The sequence below is a fragment of the Trichomonas vaginalis genome, chromosome I, assembly GCF_026262505.1.
Source record: "Trichomonas vaginalis G3 chromosome I, whole genome shotgun sequence".
In the NCBI taxonomy this organism is placed as follows: Eukaryota; Parabasalia; order Trichomonadida; family Trichomonadidae; genus Trichomonas; species Trichomonas vaginalis.
The window spans coordinates 16255848-16274072 of record NC_067203.1 but is presented as its reverse complement, the minus strand read 5'-3'; the positions used below and the strand labels follow the sequence as shown (position 1 = coordinate 16274072).

General features: G+C 32.0%; 7 protein-coding genes across 7 annotated transcripts; 5 read left to right on the top strand and 2 right to left on the bottom strand.

The window, feature by feature from the left end:
* Positions 1-32: 32 nt before the first annotated feature.
* On the bottom strand, positions 33-3288 carry TVAGG3_0995920 (transport protein TRAPP family; the record flags this gene model as incomplete). The annotated part of the gene is made up of 1 exon (XM_001580024.2): positions 65-3283. One exon carries the CDS (start codon positions 3281-3283, stop codon positions 65-67), a length of 3219 nt encoding a protein of 1072 aa, XP_001580074.1.
* A 527-nt stretch (positions 3289-3815) lies between these two features.
* Positions 3816-6504, top strand: TVAGG3_0995910 (uncharacterized protein; the record flags this gene model as incomplete). Its single annotated transcript, XM_001580023.2, has 1 exon — positions 3816-5912. The coding sequence occupies one exon, from the start codon at positions 3816-3818 to the stop codon at positions 5910-5912; it is 2097 nt and encodes a 698-aa protein (XP_001580073.2).
* Positions 6505-7839: 1335 nt separating this feature from the next.
* Positions 7840-9234, top strand: TVAGG3_0995900 (interferon-related developmental regulator family; the record flags this gene model as incomplete). Its single annotated transcript, XM_001580021.2, has 1 exon — positions 7864-9066. The coding sequence occupies one exon, from the start codon at positions 7864-7866 to the stop codon at positions 9064-9066; it is 1203 nt and encodes a 400-aa protein (XP_001580071.1).
* A 94-nt stretch (positions 9235-9328) lies between these two features.
* TVAGG3_0995890 (associate of C-MYC AMY-1 family) lies at positions 9329-10342 on the bottom strand (the record flags this gene model as incomplete). The annotated part of the gene is made up of 1 exon (XM_001580020.1): positions 9716-10105. One exon carries the CDS (start codon positions 10103-10105, stop codon positions 9716-9718), a length of 390 nt encoding a protein of 129 aa, XP_001580070.1.
* A 131-nt stretch (positions 10343-10473) lies between these two features.
* On the top strand, positions 10474-12600 carry TVAGG3_0995880 (Ankyrin repeat family; the record flags this gene model as incomplete). Its single annotated transcript, XM_001580019.1, has 1 exon — positions 10474-12600. One exon carries the CDS (start codon positions 10474-10476, stop codon positions 12598-12600), a length of 2127 nt encoding a protein of 708 aa, XP_001580069.1.
* Positions 12601-13899: 1299 nt separating this feature from the next.
* Positions 13900-15930, top strand: TVAGG3_0995870 (armadillo (ARM) repeat-containing protein family; the record flags this gene model as incomplete). Its single annotated transcript, XM_001580018.1, has 1 exon — positions 13900-15930. One exon carries the CDS (start codon positions 13900-13902, stop codon positions 15928-15930), a length of 2031 nt encoding a protein of 676 aa, XP_001580068.1.
* Positions 15931-16404: 474 nt separating this feature from the next.
* TVAGG3_0995860 (protease family) lies at positions 16405-17178 on the top strand (the record flags this gene model as incomplete). The annotated part of the gene is made up of 1 exon (XM_001580017.1): positions 16438-17082. One exon carries the CDS (start codon positions 16438-16440, stop codon positions 17080-17082), a length of 645 nt encoding a protein of 214 aa, XP_001580067.1.
* Positions 17179-18225: the final 1047 nt, after the last annotated feature.

The following is an 18225-nucleotide window of genomic DNA, read 5'->3' as shown; positions in this document are numbered from 1 at the left end:
CTTTTTTAATTGATTTATATATTAATAGTATTTTTAAGTTTTATATATATAAATAAATAAAAAATCAAATAATAGTAACTCTGAAATCCTGTTGTATAGTTACAGTTCCAGAATCATGGTTATTAATTCCAGAGAATGAGATTCCTGGAATCCTGTAAATTCCGGACTTGAAAGCCACGCAGCTAAACTCAGCCGAATAATTATTTTCCTTAGACAAAACAACCTTTGTGACTCCAACAAATCTGCACGGAGTAGGACCAACTCTATCCCTGCATACGTAAACAATTGGAAGAGGACTAATCATCACTTCATTTTCCAAATTCTCTGCTCTCACGAACACCTTCATTATCTCTCCCTTCTTCCTCTCCATGTGTGAGTGGCAGTCCAATATGAATCTGAACGGTTTCTTGATGTAGTTGAAGTTGATGTTTTTCTGTGCTAAAAGGCAGTTTTCTGTTTCACCGATTTTGAATAAAACCGCCAAAGGAGAATTTCCCATCATTTCCACTCTCCATTTTTCAACTTCTTCGTCCAACTCATCTGCAGGGAAACAGACAACTGATTCAGGAACATTTGCTTTCAACTGTTCTTTGTTGATCGCCAATGTTTTGACAAGTTTTCCGTTCTTTGACATGAAACCATACAATTTAAATCCATCAATCAAAGGAGTTATTGTCATTTGTATTGCGTGTCCACCTGAATCGTTCTGGCGCTTGAAGGCGGTCGCTTCTATCTTCGCTGCAGGAGAAACATTCACTTTTGCAAGTGCAAATGCGCATTTGTGGTTCATTATACTGACAATGAAATGGAATTCGTTCAAATTCAGTTTCGTAGCTCTGAAAATCAATGGAACTCTGCAGGTTTGGCCGGGCTCGATCTCTTGATTTATCGTAATTACTGAGGATTCCCCTATTTGGTCGGTTCCCCCTTCATAAGTAATTGAATGGGGGTGATCAAAAGCAATTGAAAAGTATTTTATGAGTGTTTTGCCTTTGTTCTCGACGCAAGCGTTGAATTTGATGCACTGCCACGCGATGACGTTCTCTGGTAAGTCCTCGATGGTTAAATTAACTGTTGGATAATCGTGGATGACGTTGAAAGTAATTGGACCGCATTCGATCTCTGTTTCAACGTATCCCCAGTAATTCTTCGAGAACTTGGCTATTTTGAACGATCCCTCCGCGTGTGGAGTGAATCCGTACTTGATGTCGCTTGAATTATAAGCTCGGATATCTTTATTGTTTACTTCGTCGATATCGAAGATGTTTTCGGTGGCGTCGCCTTGGTACTCTGGAACCAGAACGGAATGGTCGAGGTGGACGGTGAATTTGTAACGATTATACAATGTAATTACGAAATACACCTGTTGGCCTATGCCAATCATCTTCTTCGACTTGGTAGGAACAGCCATATCCCAATTGTCGATCGATTTAGTGTAGCTACGGTCGATTCTGACCATATGCCAGTCATCGACATCTTTTTCAAGGTCGTCGAAGGTAGTTGTGTCGAAACCGAAGAACTCTGGGGTGCTGGGATCAATCATACGGAGCTTTTTGACCTCAACTAATGGGTTAATATGGATATTTAAGATACTTTTTGACATTGAAGGGTCGTTGTAAGGAGCAAAGAACTGGGAAATGGTCTTCTCGTGAAGCCATGGCTGAAGGTTGCGGAGGGAAAGCAATTCCTTGCATTCCCCTAAAGATCTCGCGCCTTGACCGAGATTGAATAGAGAAACGGTTTTGTCGAGCCAAACGGTTTGGTACATAAGTGGCCATGACTCTTTCGGAAGTACTTTCATGAGCCAAATTGCACATCTTAGCGCATGTCCGAACTGATTACATTGTTTATAAAGAGCTAAGGCGTTGGATGTGAGGCTCCATGACTTGTGGTCGTTCCTGGTGAGTCCGGCATAGCGTTCGTGGATCAGAGCTAAGACAAGAATCTTATTTGGCGATGTTCCTTGCCAAAGCTTACGAATTATGTCGTAGGACTTCTTGATGAGGGTTAGAGCAAGCTCTTCTTCACCAAGAGCAGCATGGATCTCGGTACAAATCAAGGGGAAATATAAAATTAATCTTAAGTTGTTTGTAGAGCCGATGTAATGTAATAGTTCGGATATATCTCGCTTGAAATGTTGAGTTCCTTGAAGAGGAAGAACTAAATGTGAAAGCGCAATCATAAAATGAGCATTTGCGCGTAAAACAGGAAGATTATCGAGATTTTTGATGAAGAGATCGTAGTTCTTTTGAGCATCTGCGTATTTGCCTGTAATAAAGAATAATGCTGCAAGTTGAGAATAAATAATTTTCTTCCAAGGGATTTGAAGGACTCTTGTGACTCTTTCTGGTGCTGCGTTCTTAGATTTGAAGAAATTCTTAACAGAATTTGAGAATTTATTGTTTTCTTCAATTTCGAACATTCTTGCTGAAATTGTACGCTTTATGTACCTTTCTACGTTCTCATAAATCTTCTGGACGGCAGATTTAGCGTTTGCGAAGTCCGTATCTGTCAAATTATTACAGAATCTCGGATCATTTAAAATATGTCCGTCATATCTGAAAAGATTTCGAGCTGTAATCATATCAGGTCCATCTGGCGATTTATTTGTTCTCGTTCTGAATGGGAATCCAATGACCTCTTCGAAGGAACCTCTTCCTGAAGTTAATTCTTTTGGAATTTCACGACTAATCAAGGTATCATAAACGACAACTTTAACGATTGGAATTGTTGTTAAGAATTCTTTCATCCATTCTGGGAAGCTGATAAGCCTTCTAAGCTCTTCTGCAGACATCGCAGCTAATCCTGGGGAAATCACGTATAATATCGTTTGTGGTAAGTCGTAGAATTCGAATTCTGAATATCTAATGGATGCACACAAGTTAAATAGCATGCGCTTGTACCATGGAGGGAATGCCGATTCAAATGAAGGGAAATAAATCTTATTTTTGAGAACACCGTAATCTGGTGAAAACTCTAGCTTAACTTCATCCTTGTCTTCGAACTCTTTCTCTGTAAAACACTTGCCATATGCGGTTGTATCTTGAACGACTTTAGCTAGGAAGTCTTCTTGACGCCAGGTCATCACCCTTTCTGCAGGAACAATTCTGATAGGATTTGGAAGCTGTGCACCAATTGCTGCAGTAAGATCTACAAATGAAAATCCTGCATTCTTAATAATCTTATCTGCATCTGGGTCAACAAAAGTTACAACCAATGGGGAGAAGCGATTTTTCAAAAATTCCTTTGGAGAGAAATTTCTGAAAGGCTCCGCAGTTTCCATTCTTGTTTTGAGGGAGTTTGTCATCTTTATTCAACTGCATAGATATATATTGCCTTATATGAATCAATCTCATTTTTCTTAATATTAACCTTCTATCTCAATTTTTTACAAAAAAATCAAAGATTATCGATCAAATAAACCACTGATATTACTAGCAAAATCAATAAGTTCATGAACATTAAAATTTTAAAATGCCATTGGTTTCTCATATTTATCGATATTTCTAAAAATTTCATTTAATTTTTATGTGTTTTAGAATAGTGCAGGCACAATATGGACATCCTCCTCATAAAATACATATAGTTTGATCACTATCCTTTACTTAAGGATGTCTTCTCGATCAAAATTCCTCAAGGATATCGTAAAAAAAAAGTTTACCTTATCTTGATCAGAAATCTATATGAGAAATTGGAGTCTTTATTTGAAAGTTCATTAATATAGACCAATACAAATCGAATGATAAAGGAATAGTTCAGAGTCAATAATGTCCAAAGATTTTTATCCTTATTTTTTTATTTTTTTAAAAAAAATTATGTATCTGTTTTTCCTCATAGCAATTCAATCTGGTCCTATTGATCATGCGCATGAACTAGATGAGGACATCATACAGAACGAAGTAATAGCGAATACTACAACTAAAGACTTAGTTAAAAATAATGCTTCCGAAATTTTAACTAATAAAGAACATGAAATAAAAACAGAAAAGCAAAACAACATTACTATTGACAAACCTTCCGAAAATACCAGTGTTCCAGTGAAGAAAATCGAAAACATCACAATTTCTAAAAATGAAACAAAGCAAATAAGTAAAAACGTCACAGAAATACACAAAAAGCCATCAGAAGCGAATGTAACTCTTGGAGAACCTCCTATTGCTCTACCAATCACTAAAAAACCAAAAAATGTAACAAAATCAGAAGATAAACCTCATAAAGAGAAGGCACCATCTTTACCTAATAACCCATTACAAGAGAAACACGAAAATATTACGGTTTTAAACAAAACAATAGTGAATTTGAACGAAACTACACAGTCTCAAGTGAACGGAAAGCCAAAACCCGATGTAAAATTGAATACAAACAAAACAATTAACCAAACAAACGTTCCGAGACAGAATTCAACAAAATTACAACAAAATCAAGATAAAAAACCAGTTAAACAACAAAACCATAATGCAACAGTACCAAAGAATAATAAAACAGAGCCAATTCAGCCAAACAGCACAGAAATAAATAAAATTAAAATAAATTCAACAGAACCATCTAAAAATATAACACACAATAACACTACAAAGGATAACAAACTAAATATAACACAAAACAGCGAAATTAAACTAAGTGTTACAGAACCTTACGAAAAAGTAAGTCAAGTGAATGAAACCAAGCCAAATATAACTACCACAAATAACAGCCGACCAATTATAGCTGAAATTCCTCCAAATCAAACAATTCCAAAATATATCAAATATTCAAAGACACAAAGCGATGATGAGAAGCCACAGAAGCTAAACAACCCAGATCCGATCGAAAGGATGAAGCATTTCAATGAAACAGATGAACAAAAAGAATTTAAGATGATAATTCCAATGAAAGATGTTCAAACTGAAGAAACAAATAATACAATGCCATCTACATATGATACTAAGCCTAATGCTACTCAAAAAGTGGAAGAAAAATTAAATAATTCTGTTTTGATTGAAAAAATCGAACAAATTAATGAAACAAAGAACGAAACTGAACTAAATAGTATCAATGTAACGAATGATAAGCCAGAAAAGCCTCTTTTAAAGAAGAAAGAATCCGAAATCGAAATTAATGTTACATTTAACGATGTAAATGAAACAGAATTGAATCAAACAGATATTATTAATGAAAATACTACATTAGAAGAACCTTCCCAGTCAGAAGTCCTTCCAGGTGATGATAAAACGATCGAAATTGAAGAATTAGACAAGAAACTAGACGAAAACATTAAGAACAAGACTAATATTGAAGAAAACATTAAACTTAATACTGATTTGAACAAAACAAATGAAATTCTCAAAAATGAAGAAAATACCAAAAAAGAAAATCAAAATTTAGATCAAATTCATGAACCAAAAGAAGAAGAAAATAAAAATGAGACATTGATTTCAAATAATAATCAGACAATGAGAAAAGAGGAAACAAAAAGTGACACTAAGGAAGTAAAAAGTGACAAGGTCGAAGTTTCTGAGGAAACCAAGAAAGAAACGCCAACTCCAACCAAAGAACCAGTCGATCCCATAGTTGTTAACATCAGAAAGGCCAGTTCTATTCATCCAACTGCGACAGAAACTCCTGAAGATGCAGAAGAAGCGGAACCAACACCAACAGAGAAAATCAGACACTACAGGAGGCCAACGATTGTCCAGCCTCCATCATTGTGGGAAGACTTGATGTCTCACTCCGGTACAAGTGTAATTATCGGAATTTGCGTATTCCTTAGCATATCTGTTTATGCTATCTATGCTTTTGTTATTAAACCAAATAGGACACAAAAGCATGCTTTGCCTTTCCTTCTTAAGCAAAAAGATGGAAATAATAACAATACAAGTAGCTTTGATATTGAAAGAGGAGATTTAGTGCGTACTGAGGGTAGAACTTTTTAAAATGTATTATTTTGATTGATATTAAATATAATTTTGAATATTTTTAAGATGATCTTTTATAAATCATATATTTTCCCTGACATTATATATCTGGATTTATCTATAAGGTCGCCAAAAAAAGTGCGGAAATTAAAAACCGCAGTTTGAGTACTTTCTGAGAGTCTGTTTGTCAGAAAGTATACATTTGTAAACTTTCTGACACTAAAATTTTTTGGTCCTTTCAAAGTTTTTGACAATGTCAAAAAGTATACATCGGGGCTCTCAATTTTCCTCTCAAACGGCGGTTTTTTAAAAACGCTCATTTTTTCATCGACCTTATACAAGAGAATTTTATTATTAACATGATACAGCAACATCTTTACTTGTATTTTTGCTGTATTATAAGAAGCAAAATCTCAATTAGATATGCACTCACCACTTTCTGATGCTCTCTTAATTTTTTTGACATCCAAAATTTATATCCCAATTTTCTAAGGTAAAAAGTTAATTTTTTTTGTTTGGGAAAAGGTCATTATAAATCTTTATATAATGCCTCGTATGACTGTTATACTATTTTGCTATTCTAATAAAGATATATTGATTGTGTAAGTGGTAAGTCCTTTTCATCTTTTTAATTGATTTTTAGATATTTTTTAAATTTAATAAATACTGCTTTATGAAGAGCAGTTTCTCCGTATCAATTTTTTTATCTATTTCTGAAAAATGGTAGTTGTTTTCGATTTGATTATTGCGATTTTCTAAAGATATAGCATCTGGGTCTCAAAAATTGAGTGAATTGAGATGTTATTATACGTAAATTATGAAAATGAGTCCTGTTTCATTCAACTTTTGAATAGTATTGAAAATGGAACCTGTCTTAAAAGGATTCTTTGCATAATTTCACTTTCCTTTATTAATTTTTTTACCTTGTCAAAATAAAAATTTGGTGTCAAATGCCAATTTTGACATTCTTCAATAATGTTTTTATTCCTATTGTCCGTAATTGCATGGAGAATGATTGACTATCAAGAAGAGTACAGTATTGTTAAATCATGGTGATTAGAAGATGGTCAAACACTCGAATATTACGAATTGAAAAAGGTCCCATTCAGACACGCCAAGGTAGTAGCCTGTTATGGTGCACACATTACAGATGGTATAAACAAGTATCAAGACTTTCTAAATAATTCCGGCAAAATCAGACTTTCTGATGGAAGAATTGCCTATGTAGATACGAACAAATATTTACGTATCGTTGATTCTTCAAATAATGAAGTTGAAATATTTGAAATAGGATGCAAACGTATCCAATAAAAAAAATTAGTTTATTCGACTTGTTTTTATGTTTATAATTAAAAAAATTGTCTTGATCTAAACTTGTCTTATTAGACGCCCTTTAACTAAGTAATGAATGCTAAGATATGTATTTACAAAATTCCTCAAATCAACCAATGGTGAAGTTAATATATTTTATCATTAAATGTAAAGGGAGATAGTAAATATTCACCGTTCAGTTAACTCCTATAAAAAAAATCTAAGAATTCGTGTCAAAAATAAGCAATAAGGATTTATATTTTAGATCACATGATGAATTCCCTCCTCAATATATCAAATGCTTTATATTCTACGGCATTCTCAATCCTTAATTAAAAACAAATGACTAAATTGCGGTAATTTGAATGTCTTTCCCTGGTTACAACAGTTTACAAGTATTGCCCTATCTGTTCATGCGTCAGTAACTTTTTAAAATCTTCCACTTTGAAGCCGGTCGAATCCCATCACAAAATTGAAATTGAGAGAGTTTGAAGGGGAAAATATATTGTTTATAAATTTTATTATAAAAACTCAATAGACAAATAATTCTGATGTGGGACAAATTTTATATGTCCATGAAATTTTGAATTGAAACTATCGATAAAATTTGGTGTCTATTTACAACTTCACAATTAAAATTTTCTGTAAATCAGTATAAATGGATATTGCAGGTTTCGGAAGAAGTCGTCAATATAAGATTACAGCTCAAGATCACGCCATCGATGATCAGAGCCAAGTAATTAAAACAGCTGATCATTGGGAAACTGATCTTCCAATTTGCGCCGAGAAAGCCGCTTCTCCACGCAATGAGATCAGGCTTGCAGCCCTCAAGTCAATGAATGAAATTCTCTCTGATACATATATCGGAGAAGATCTTGAACCACACATTCAGCCAATCTTTGATTCATTGCTTCAGCCAATTACAGAGCCAGTATCAAGACAAGAACATGATGAGGCTCTTTTGGTTATGTGCAATCTCGCATTGAATACTTATGACTTGATGCAAGAAGCCGCTTTCTCATTCCTTAACGAGCTCATGCCAAACCTTCCAGCTTTGACAGGTGATCAAACTGCTCGCGCTTTCGCCATCGCTTTCGTTACAGGCTTCTCTCTTCCAAACGCAGAGAGATGTGAGAGCGTTCTCGCCAGAATCCTCGAGCTCATTGCTAACAAGAAGAAGAGAACAGTCAAGTTCGAGCCAGAAGTTGTTGTTGCTCTCATCAACGCTACTGCTTTGTTACTTTCAATTTTATCTTCTACAGTTGCAGTTGGAAAGCTCGCCCAGAACCTTGCTGATGCTTTGGATGTTGCCCTCGAGTCAAAGAAGTCAATTATCCTCTGCGCAGCCCTCGATTTGATCCCAATTATTTACGAATGCATCAAAGAGGTCGAGGAGTTCTCAGACGAGCTCAAGGAGCAGTACAATGCTGATAGCAGACACTTTGCTGCCAAATACCGCAATAAGATCGAAAATCTCGAAGAGAAAGTCGACAAGAAACAAGATCAGAAAACAATCAGAACACAGGTTGCCAAGATCATCGAATTCTTTGATACGAACGAACTTACAGAGGAAATCATGCTTGCTGACCAGTCTGTCACCATAGAAGGCGCAAGAAAAGTTTGCATCGTCGATGCAATCAGGAAAGTCACTCGGCACCACTTCGCCTCACAGATGACAGAGAATACAGGCATCCATGATGCTATTGAGTTCGAGTTAAAGAACCAATCTCTCAGACTTCACGAAAAGAAGAAACAAAAGAAGGAAACAGAGAGAGTAAGAGTCGTTTCTAAGAAAGAAAGACAAATGGATATGGCTAAGAAGCGTAAGATGAAAGAGGCAAAGAACTCTGAAGAATATTAAAATAATATTAAAAAAAATAGGTCATAAATAAATAATTATAAAAGTAATTAATCTCTTTATCGTTTTTAAATTGTTTATTCTTAATAAGACCAAATCCAGAAGATATTTGATTTTTTGATACCTGTGTATCATCTAAAGATGTCTGTTTAAGGACATTTAAATTCCAGACCAAATAATTTTTAAGCTCTGAAGGACAGATAAAGTATCAAAATTATAGATTGACATTGTGCATTTGAATCTTTTTATCTAATGAGGCTAATGGGGAAATAGCTATTTCAATATGTATATACATGGATAAGGTAAATACTTTTAATGAAATCAAATTAAATTTGCGCTTATTTATGTGATATTCATTGAAGAGTTTTTCATCAATGTATGGACAAACAACAAAAGTATATTATTAATGAAATACCAGTGTGAAGTGTTTCAATTAAACGAGTTTTGTTGATTATTTGGAACTTTCGAATGTTTGTGGATCTAAACTCATAGCCAAAACACTTTTATGTATACTAGAAATAGTTTTTTAAATAAGATATCATAATTTCTAGAATATTATATATTATATGCTTATTGAGCTTTAAATATAAGTAAATGAATGAACATTTTTATTAATAAAACACATAGATATTGAGTATTAATGAAATATCTCTTATTGGGTTTCAGCCATTTGTGCTTGAAGATCGGCAACCTTTTTCTTGGCTTCTTCGATTTTCTGTTGTATTTCTGCGTTCTCCTTCAATACTTGATTGATATCAACGCCGTTCATTGTTGAAAAGTACTGTTGTATGTATTCAATTGGATGATCTTTGTCAGAATTTTCATAAAAGTGAACAAGAATAGTTGTTAAATGTTTCATTAAGCCTTTTTCTTCAAGATAGCTTTTGAATTGTATTTGTCTATATTCTTTTTCTTGTTGAATTCGCAATCTTTCAGCTTCAAGTTCTTCCTCTGTTGGTTGTGGTTTTAATTTTGATAACAATTCTGCATCTTCATCTTCAGTTGGTACTGGATTCTCGTTAACAGTTTCTTCTTCAGTCATTTTTTTGAACGCATTTTTTTTTTGAACAAATTATCTTCAGTATGATATTGCGTGTGTAATCTCTCCAAAGTTGAAGTATTCATCTTCAATTGATTAATAAGTTCTCAAACATATATTTCTTGAAAAAAGTTACAAATAACCCTAATGCAGCATATAATATATTCATGTGATGAAGTTTATAGCTTTATAATCTTGATGTCAATGCTATCTTTTTCTTGTATTCACTCTTTAAACATGGTGGTAAATTTCAAACAAAGAAAAAAATGTCAGATTTTCTTTTATTTCACTTTCCCCTGGAAATAACTTACCTACAATAGTTAGGTAATTATCAAAAAAAAGTACAGCATGTCAGCTTTTTAAAAATTTTAATGTCTGAACAAGACAATCATCAAAGTAAATATCGCGAATTAAGAAGCATCTGTAAGTATTACATCGATTCATATAATGCATTGTATCGGTTAAAAACTCAAAAAGAAGAAGATTTAAACTCGATTTATGAAATGATCAAAACAAATTTGATTGATTCAAAGATTGTTCCTGCACAAAATATTATAAGAGATATCTTCAATTGTATTTTGTATAATAACCGCTATACGAAATCATATTTAGCACTTGCCAAACGAATTTTTGATGAATATAAAGTAAAAGAGGTCGATGCAAGTTATTATGTTTCTAGATGCGTATTTTATAAAGAATATGGAATTAAATTAAGGAGATACGATTTTTATCATGAGAGCTATTTAAAAAATCTAGATATTCTTTCAGAAAATACGATATACAGAGCAATTATGAATGATGACCTAGAACAATTCATCTTATTCACCGAAAGAGAAACATTTGATAAAGATGAAAAACTTATCAGCGATTTATATCCATGTCATACCAGCTTAGGATATTCATTACTTGAATTATGTTGTTACTATGGATCGGTTGATTGTTTCAAGTTATTAAGATCGAAATTTAACTCAGAAATAACTCGAACATGTCTTGAATGTTCATTTTTAAGTGGAAATCCAGATATCATGAGTGAATGTATGAAATATCAAAAACCAAATGAAAAATGCATGGAATATGCAAATATTTCTCACAACATTGATTTTGTTACATTCTTGATGAACGAATACAACATACAAATCAGTTTATATTATTGCCTAGAGTGTAATGATATTGATTCATTTTTAGTTTATTTCGATCAAACCAATGATATTGGTCAATGTTTTCTTTATTCAATAAAGTTTGGTATTCCATCCATATGCGAATATTTCCTTTCACATGGAGCAAATATCAATGCAAAAAATCAATTTGAGGATACTGTTTTACAAATTGCTGTAAACAATAATAATAAAGAGATAGTTGAACTTTTTATTAAATATGGTGCAGATGTCAATGAAAAAAATAATGATGGAGAAACTGCTTTGCATATTGCAGTAGCCAATAATTATAAAGAAATAGCTGAACTTCTTATTATAAATGGAGCTGATATCAATGAAAAAGATAATGATGGGAAAACAGCTCTTCATAAAGCCGCAATTAATAATAGCAAAGATGTAATTGAACTTCTTCTTTCACATGGTTTAAATATCAATGAAAAAGATAATGATGGAGAAACTGCTTTGCATATTGCAGTAGCCAATAATTATAAAGAAATAGCTGAACTTCTTATTACGCATGGTGCAGATGTCAATGAAAAAAATAATGATGGGAAAACAGCTCTTCATAAAGCCGCAATTAATAATAGCAAAGATGTAATTGAACTTCTTCTTTCACATGGTTTAAATATCAATGAAAAAGATAATGATGGAGAAACCGCATTCCATGAAGCTGTAAAATATAATTGTAAAGATGCAGCCGAAATCCTTGTTTCGCATGGTTCAAATATCAATGAAAAATATAAATCCGGAGAAAAACCTTTGCATATTGCAATAGCTCTAAATTATCAAGAAATTTTTGAACTTCTTCTTTCACATGGTGCAGATATCAATGAAAAAGATAAATCCGGAGAAACTCCTTTGCATATTGCAGTATTGAAGAAAAGCAAAGAAATACTTGAGTTTGTTCTTTCATGTGGCGCAAATCTCAATGAAAAAAATAAATATGGAAAAACGGCTCTTCATTATGCAACACGTTTAAACAGAAAAGAACTGGTTGACGTTCTAGTTTCACATGGTCCGGATATTAATGAAAAAAATAATGATGGAGAAACTGCTTTGCATATTGCAGTAGCCAATAATTATAAAGAAATAGCTGAAATTCTTATTATAAATGGAGCTGATATCAATGAAAAAGATAATGATGGGAAAACAGCTCTTCATAAAGCCGCAATTAATAATAGCAAAGATGTAATTGAACTTCTTCTTTCACATGGTTTAAATATCAATGAAAAAGATAATGATGGAGAAACCGCACTCCAAAAAGCTGTAAAATTTAATAGTAAAGAAGCCGCAGAAATTCTTCGTCCACATGGTGCAAATATCGAAAAATGCGTCATATTATAGTATAACTACGTGAAGAATGATTAATTCTAATAGTTTTAAAAAGTGAATATAAATTTTCTTTTTTTACTGATAATAAATTAAGTATCCCGTATAATACTTTTATCATACTAATCTTTAGCCTCTCAAAAGCATCATTTATTATATTGTTACTTTATGAACCTTCAATCATGGATTGAAATTTGTTGCAAAATGAAAAACAACGAGGAAGGATCTACTGAAACCATTAAACAATTCATTGAATCTCCAAATTTTCTTGAGAATTCGTTTGATTTACTTCAAAATGATATGGATATTGAATATTTTCAGCTATTGATGCAAGCAATTCAAGCAAATGTTGGTCAAAAATGGGATAAAAATAATAAATCATGCTCAGAATTCAAATTGAAATGGTTAGAATATTGTACAACAATAGCAAGTCAAGAATCAGAAATATTATCTATGTCTTATGATATACTAGATAAAATTATATCGAATGATTGGCCAGACAATTGGAAAGATCTCGTTCAAAACGTTCTAAACTTTGAAATTTCGCCAGAAGCCGTCAACAACGTTCTCATATCAATGCACGTCATTAAAACAATAGCAAGCATCTTATATACCCGAATTAAAAACGATATTACGCGAGATATTTTTACAATTCAATTAATTAAAGATCTCAGTCAATACAGTGCAGTTTATATGAATTTTATTGGATTTACATTCAGTTTTGAACTAGACGAGCAAACAAAATTTCTTTATTTTGAAATGTTTGATTTTATTTCGAAAATATGCAAAGTAATAGACATAGACTACGGTATTGATCATTTACTAGAGTTTCTTGAAGCAAATTATCAAATAGTCCTTGCTCCTCTTTGTAAATCTTTATTATCTTTAATGGAGTTCCGTTTTCATGAAAACGGCTCTGGATTTGCTGAGATAGACCTTTTCTGTAAGATAATTAGCTATTTAAGACACCTTGACATGGCTTTTGAAACAGAAAAAATTATGACTGATAATGATTTCTTCGAAATCTTTATTAAACTCATTCCAAATGTTTACGATGATATATCTGACTTTAATTTATCAATTTGGTCTTACAAAGACAATCTTTCAGTTATAATTTTTTTCATGGCAAAATTGTTTGAATTTATCGGTTTCAAAATGTTGGAAAGTGATCGTGATACTTATTGTCAGTATTATTTGACATTTGTAAAGTTTTTTGACAAACTTTTCATGAATGTAATAATTAAGCTGGGAAATTCGGAAAGAACTCTTTATGACGTGATCCATGATTCAATTCCAATCATAACCAATGCAATTATGATGGGAATTGACCATCCAATAACTATTGATCAAGATAATAACGTTTTATTCCAAATTAATGATCAAAAGTCAATGTTCTATGCACATTTGAACTTGGTTAATTCTATTTATAGGTTTGCAAGTGTGAATCTTTCAAATCAAATACTTGAAGAATTTAATTTATTAATTGAAGGAAAAGCTGAAGGAAAACCTTATAATATATATGAGAAAATCACAACTATGGCTTCTATTGTTGTCCCGATTATGAAAGAATCATTTAGAAACGAACAAAATAATATTTTAAATTCAACTTTGGAATTTTACATAGAAATGCTGGACAATGAAAATATAGAAAATGCTTGTTTAGCAGCTTATTATTTGGCCCAAATTTACCAAGTTTTGAGGAGAAATGAGTATCAATCTGCTCTTCAGCCCATAATTACAAAGTTAATGGCGTACTTCCGTAGAGAGGAAGTTATTCTCCATGCAGTGGCCGCTGAATGCCTTTCAAAACTGTTTTATTTCTCAGGATATAAAGAAGAAGACCGAAGAGATTGGCTGATTTTTGTAAATGGTCCGACTCCTGGAAACGAAGAATTGAGTCCGGAACCTTTAATTCCAATAATTATGGATAATTTTGGGAAAATTCTTCAGATTGTGAATCAGAATAGCCATGTCTCGTTGATAAAGCTTGTTTGTAGCATAGAACTTATGTTAGAACAAAAATTGAATGTTATGAAAAAAGATGAAAGTCAATTAGAGGCCAAACCTGAAGAAGTTGAAGAATTCAGAGCATACAAAGATAATTTCTTCGGAAATGTATATAATTTTGTCAGAACAAGCTTTGAAAATGCATTAAATAATTTCAATCTCGATAATCCAGCAACAGTAGCCCAATATTGTCATTTCTGTGATGTATATCTGGCATATGAAGTACTTATTAATCCAGATAGTGATGAAAACAATCCAATTTCAATATTAAATCCATATGTTTCCGAATTATATGGAGGAATACATCAAATCGTTAGAACTCTACTAGAATCATATGCTGGATACCAAACAAGAGAGAAACAAGATGAAAATATGATTATTTTGTTGAGAAATTCAATTGAAAAAACTTTACAAGTTTTTAATATGATATTAAAGACATTTGTACCTATCAAGTCGATAAATGTACTTGGGCAATCATTTATTTCCGATATTTTCGGTATGTTCAGTGATTTACCAAATTCTTGTTTTGTTCCTTATGTTTTTACATTCCTTCGCAACTCAACCTTTTATGTTCAATATGTAGACCCTGATTTCTGGAAGATTAACGACGGAATTCCAACAAATTTGGTAAATATTCTTCGTTTTACAATAATTGAGAATCCAAACATCTTATGTGTTCCAGAAATACTGAATTACCTTGCTCGTCTCATCGACTCACGATATGTCTCAATAGACCTCATTCCTCAAGAAGAATTAAAATTATTAATCAGATATTCACTTTTTTATATGGAAAATGATGATTTGAAATCATCATTAGCTGCTCATAAGCTTCTCCATACAATTATTAGCACAATATGCGATCTTGGCCAAGATATGAGAGATTCAATTTTTGAAACAGATATGAACATAGACCAGGACAACGAAATCAGGATAGGAGATTACATTTTCATAGAAATGCTCAGAATTTGTTCAACAGGAAAAACAAAATTTGCATTCGCTGAATATGCAAAAATTGTAAATCTCTCGAACTATACAAACCCTTTAACAGAATCTATTGACTATTTCGTTGATGTTTTATCGAATATTCTTTCTTCTGATCCACAAATCGTAAGATCTCTAATTGAAGGAATAATTACGAATTCTCATACAGAATTTTTACAGAGATTCATATGTACATATAGTGGACTAAGCAAACATGATCCAGAACTTGACTTTTCCCGTAATAAGAAACCTTATTCGAGACTAAAAAGCGAATCTGATAAAGTTGAAGATAAATTAATACCTGCCTATAATCACGAAGAAGATACAGTTGTTCAGGAATCATCCATATACTTCTAGAACTTTATTTTTTATTATTTTTTGTTTTGTTATTTTATAAAAAGTTATTTTTGTCATGTCTATATATATAAAATAACTTCTATGCTTATTTTTCAATACAATAACTAGAGTTTTTGAAACTAATCACAACGAAATATCTTTCTTGAATGATTCTTTTATACTTTTCATTAAACCTTTTGCACTATTGATGCACGACGATATGCATAATATTTAGGAAATTTCAAGCCATGGTTTAAAAAAATCAAAAATAAATTAGATAAAATCGCTATCATTGAAGGATGTTGATAACACACTTTGGCTCTACCTATGAGAGCTCTTACAATAAAATCAAATGACATATAAACATTTGAAGTAAATTTCAGATCATAAAATTTTCTGTCTTAATTTGAGACAGATACCGATGGTTTCGGCAAAATTTATTTTTTGATCATCTTTTAAAATATGTAGTATGACTATTATGCTGTCCAATTTTAGGAAAAAATTGTGTGGTAAATTTTCAGTTGTAAAATGCTTGTTGCATCCTTCAGTGACGAAGACCTGGAACGTCTCCGTCAAAAGGAGTCTGTTGTTGACAAAGTGATTAATTTCTTTTGTGAGCAACAGAGATGCAAATACAAAGAAAATTCAAAATTGTTTTACTTCATGGAGCCTTGTATATCAGACTTGCTTTACCGCTACACTGTTGAGGATTCAAGGGAATTCATGAAGACGAGGAATATCAAAGAACAGGATTTAATTTTCATTTTTATTTATAATAATTTCCATTTTTCACTTCTATGCTGCAGACCAAAGGCCAAAAAGAAGTGCTTCATTCATTTTGATTCCATTAAAGGCGCAAACCATAAATACGCTTTAGAATTTTCATTAAAATTCATCAATATATTTGACCTTAAATGCGATAAGAAAGAGGCATTCGTTGAGATGGAATGCCCTCAGCAAAAGAACAGCAAAGACTGCGCAATATATTCCATCGCATTTACAGACGCAATCGCTTCAAAATACAGCTTTTGCAGTTCTACCTTTGAAATTATTAATCCAGAATACATTGATGGGCTGAGAGAAAACCTTTACCGAACAATTTATCAAAGTCGGGCTAAACCTAAATGCGAAATGCCTGAAATACAGAGCTCTCATCAGATCGGTCAATCCTGATGACTTTCACTGTTCATTTGAAGAATATTTTATGAAAAAGATATTAGAATTTTGTTTTTTTAATAATCACCAGGAAATTATACTATTCATTTGTAATTATATATGTAAATTATTAATGTTATTACATCTGTTTTTAAAAAAAGAAAAAGTATATATAAATTATCTTTAATATTTAATTGGTTGTGTTCAATATTACATTATTTTAGTATCAACATCAATTATAAAATGTATCTATTTTTCCAAAAAATTTTCATTTTTGATATTTTGACATAAAAATCATATTTTTTGTTTTTATTTTTATTTTTTTGAATTTTTTTTGGAAATTCGACCTCTTAGTTTTACCAAATGAATGTTCTCATTACAATCAATTAGATGATCTATTTCCATTTGTATATTGAAAAATTTATAATAATGGGTTTTGCTTGAAATTTGAATTCAATTTCATGTAAAAAATGAGTATTTAAAGAAATATACTACATCACAGTAATTAAAACACTTAAAACATTCCATATCATTGAATCACAAATAAAAGATTCATAGTTACAATACTCATTTATCCTCATCGATTTAATAATATCATTATCTAGTGGCAGGAATGAATAAACTCATGCACATATGAAAACATTATGGATAGTAATCTTTTTACTTGTTGGAAGGTAAAGGAATTCCGAATAGAATTCAAGTAAGTTGAATCTTCCTTAATTTAATATATAAATCCAATACATTGCTCCAATGAATGCTTATTACCTACAGGTCAAGGAAATTTTAAATTTGATAATAATATCTCCAAATTGACTGGATAAAATTTTGCAGTTCTTCGACTATGAGTTTTCCTGAAGGCAACTAGTACATGTCTGTTACCAAAATTGGAAACTGAGCAAAGCAAAACATGATTGGAAGAATGAACGTTTAGAAATTTTATCAAACAAATGATCGAAAGGGCGAAAAATTCAAGAGTAATCCCGGCAGTTATTATCATGTCATTGATTATTTACTCAGCATATTGGCTGTTCGTCTCAGCAGACAGCTTTTGGTGCTCAGCAATTGGAAATTACAATATTATCTACCTTTGTTTCTTGATTCTTTTTTCATTTATCTCACTTGTATTGCTTATCAAACAAAACAATAAATGGTATATCATTT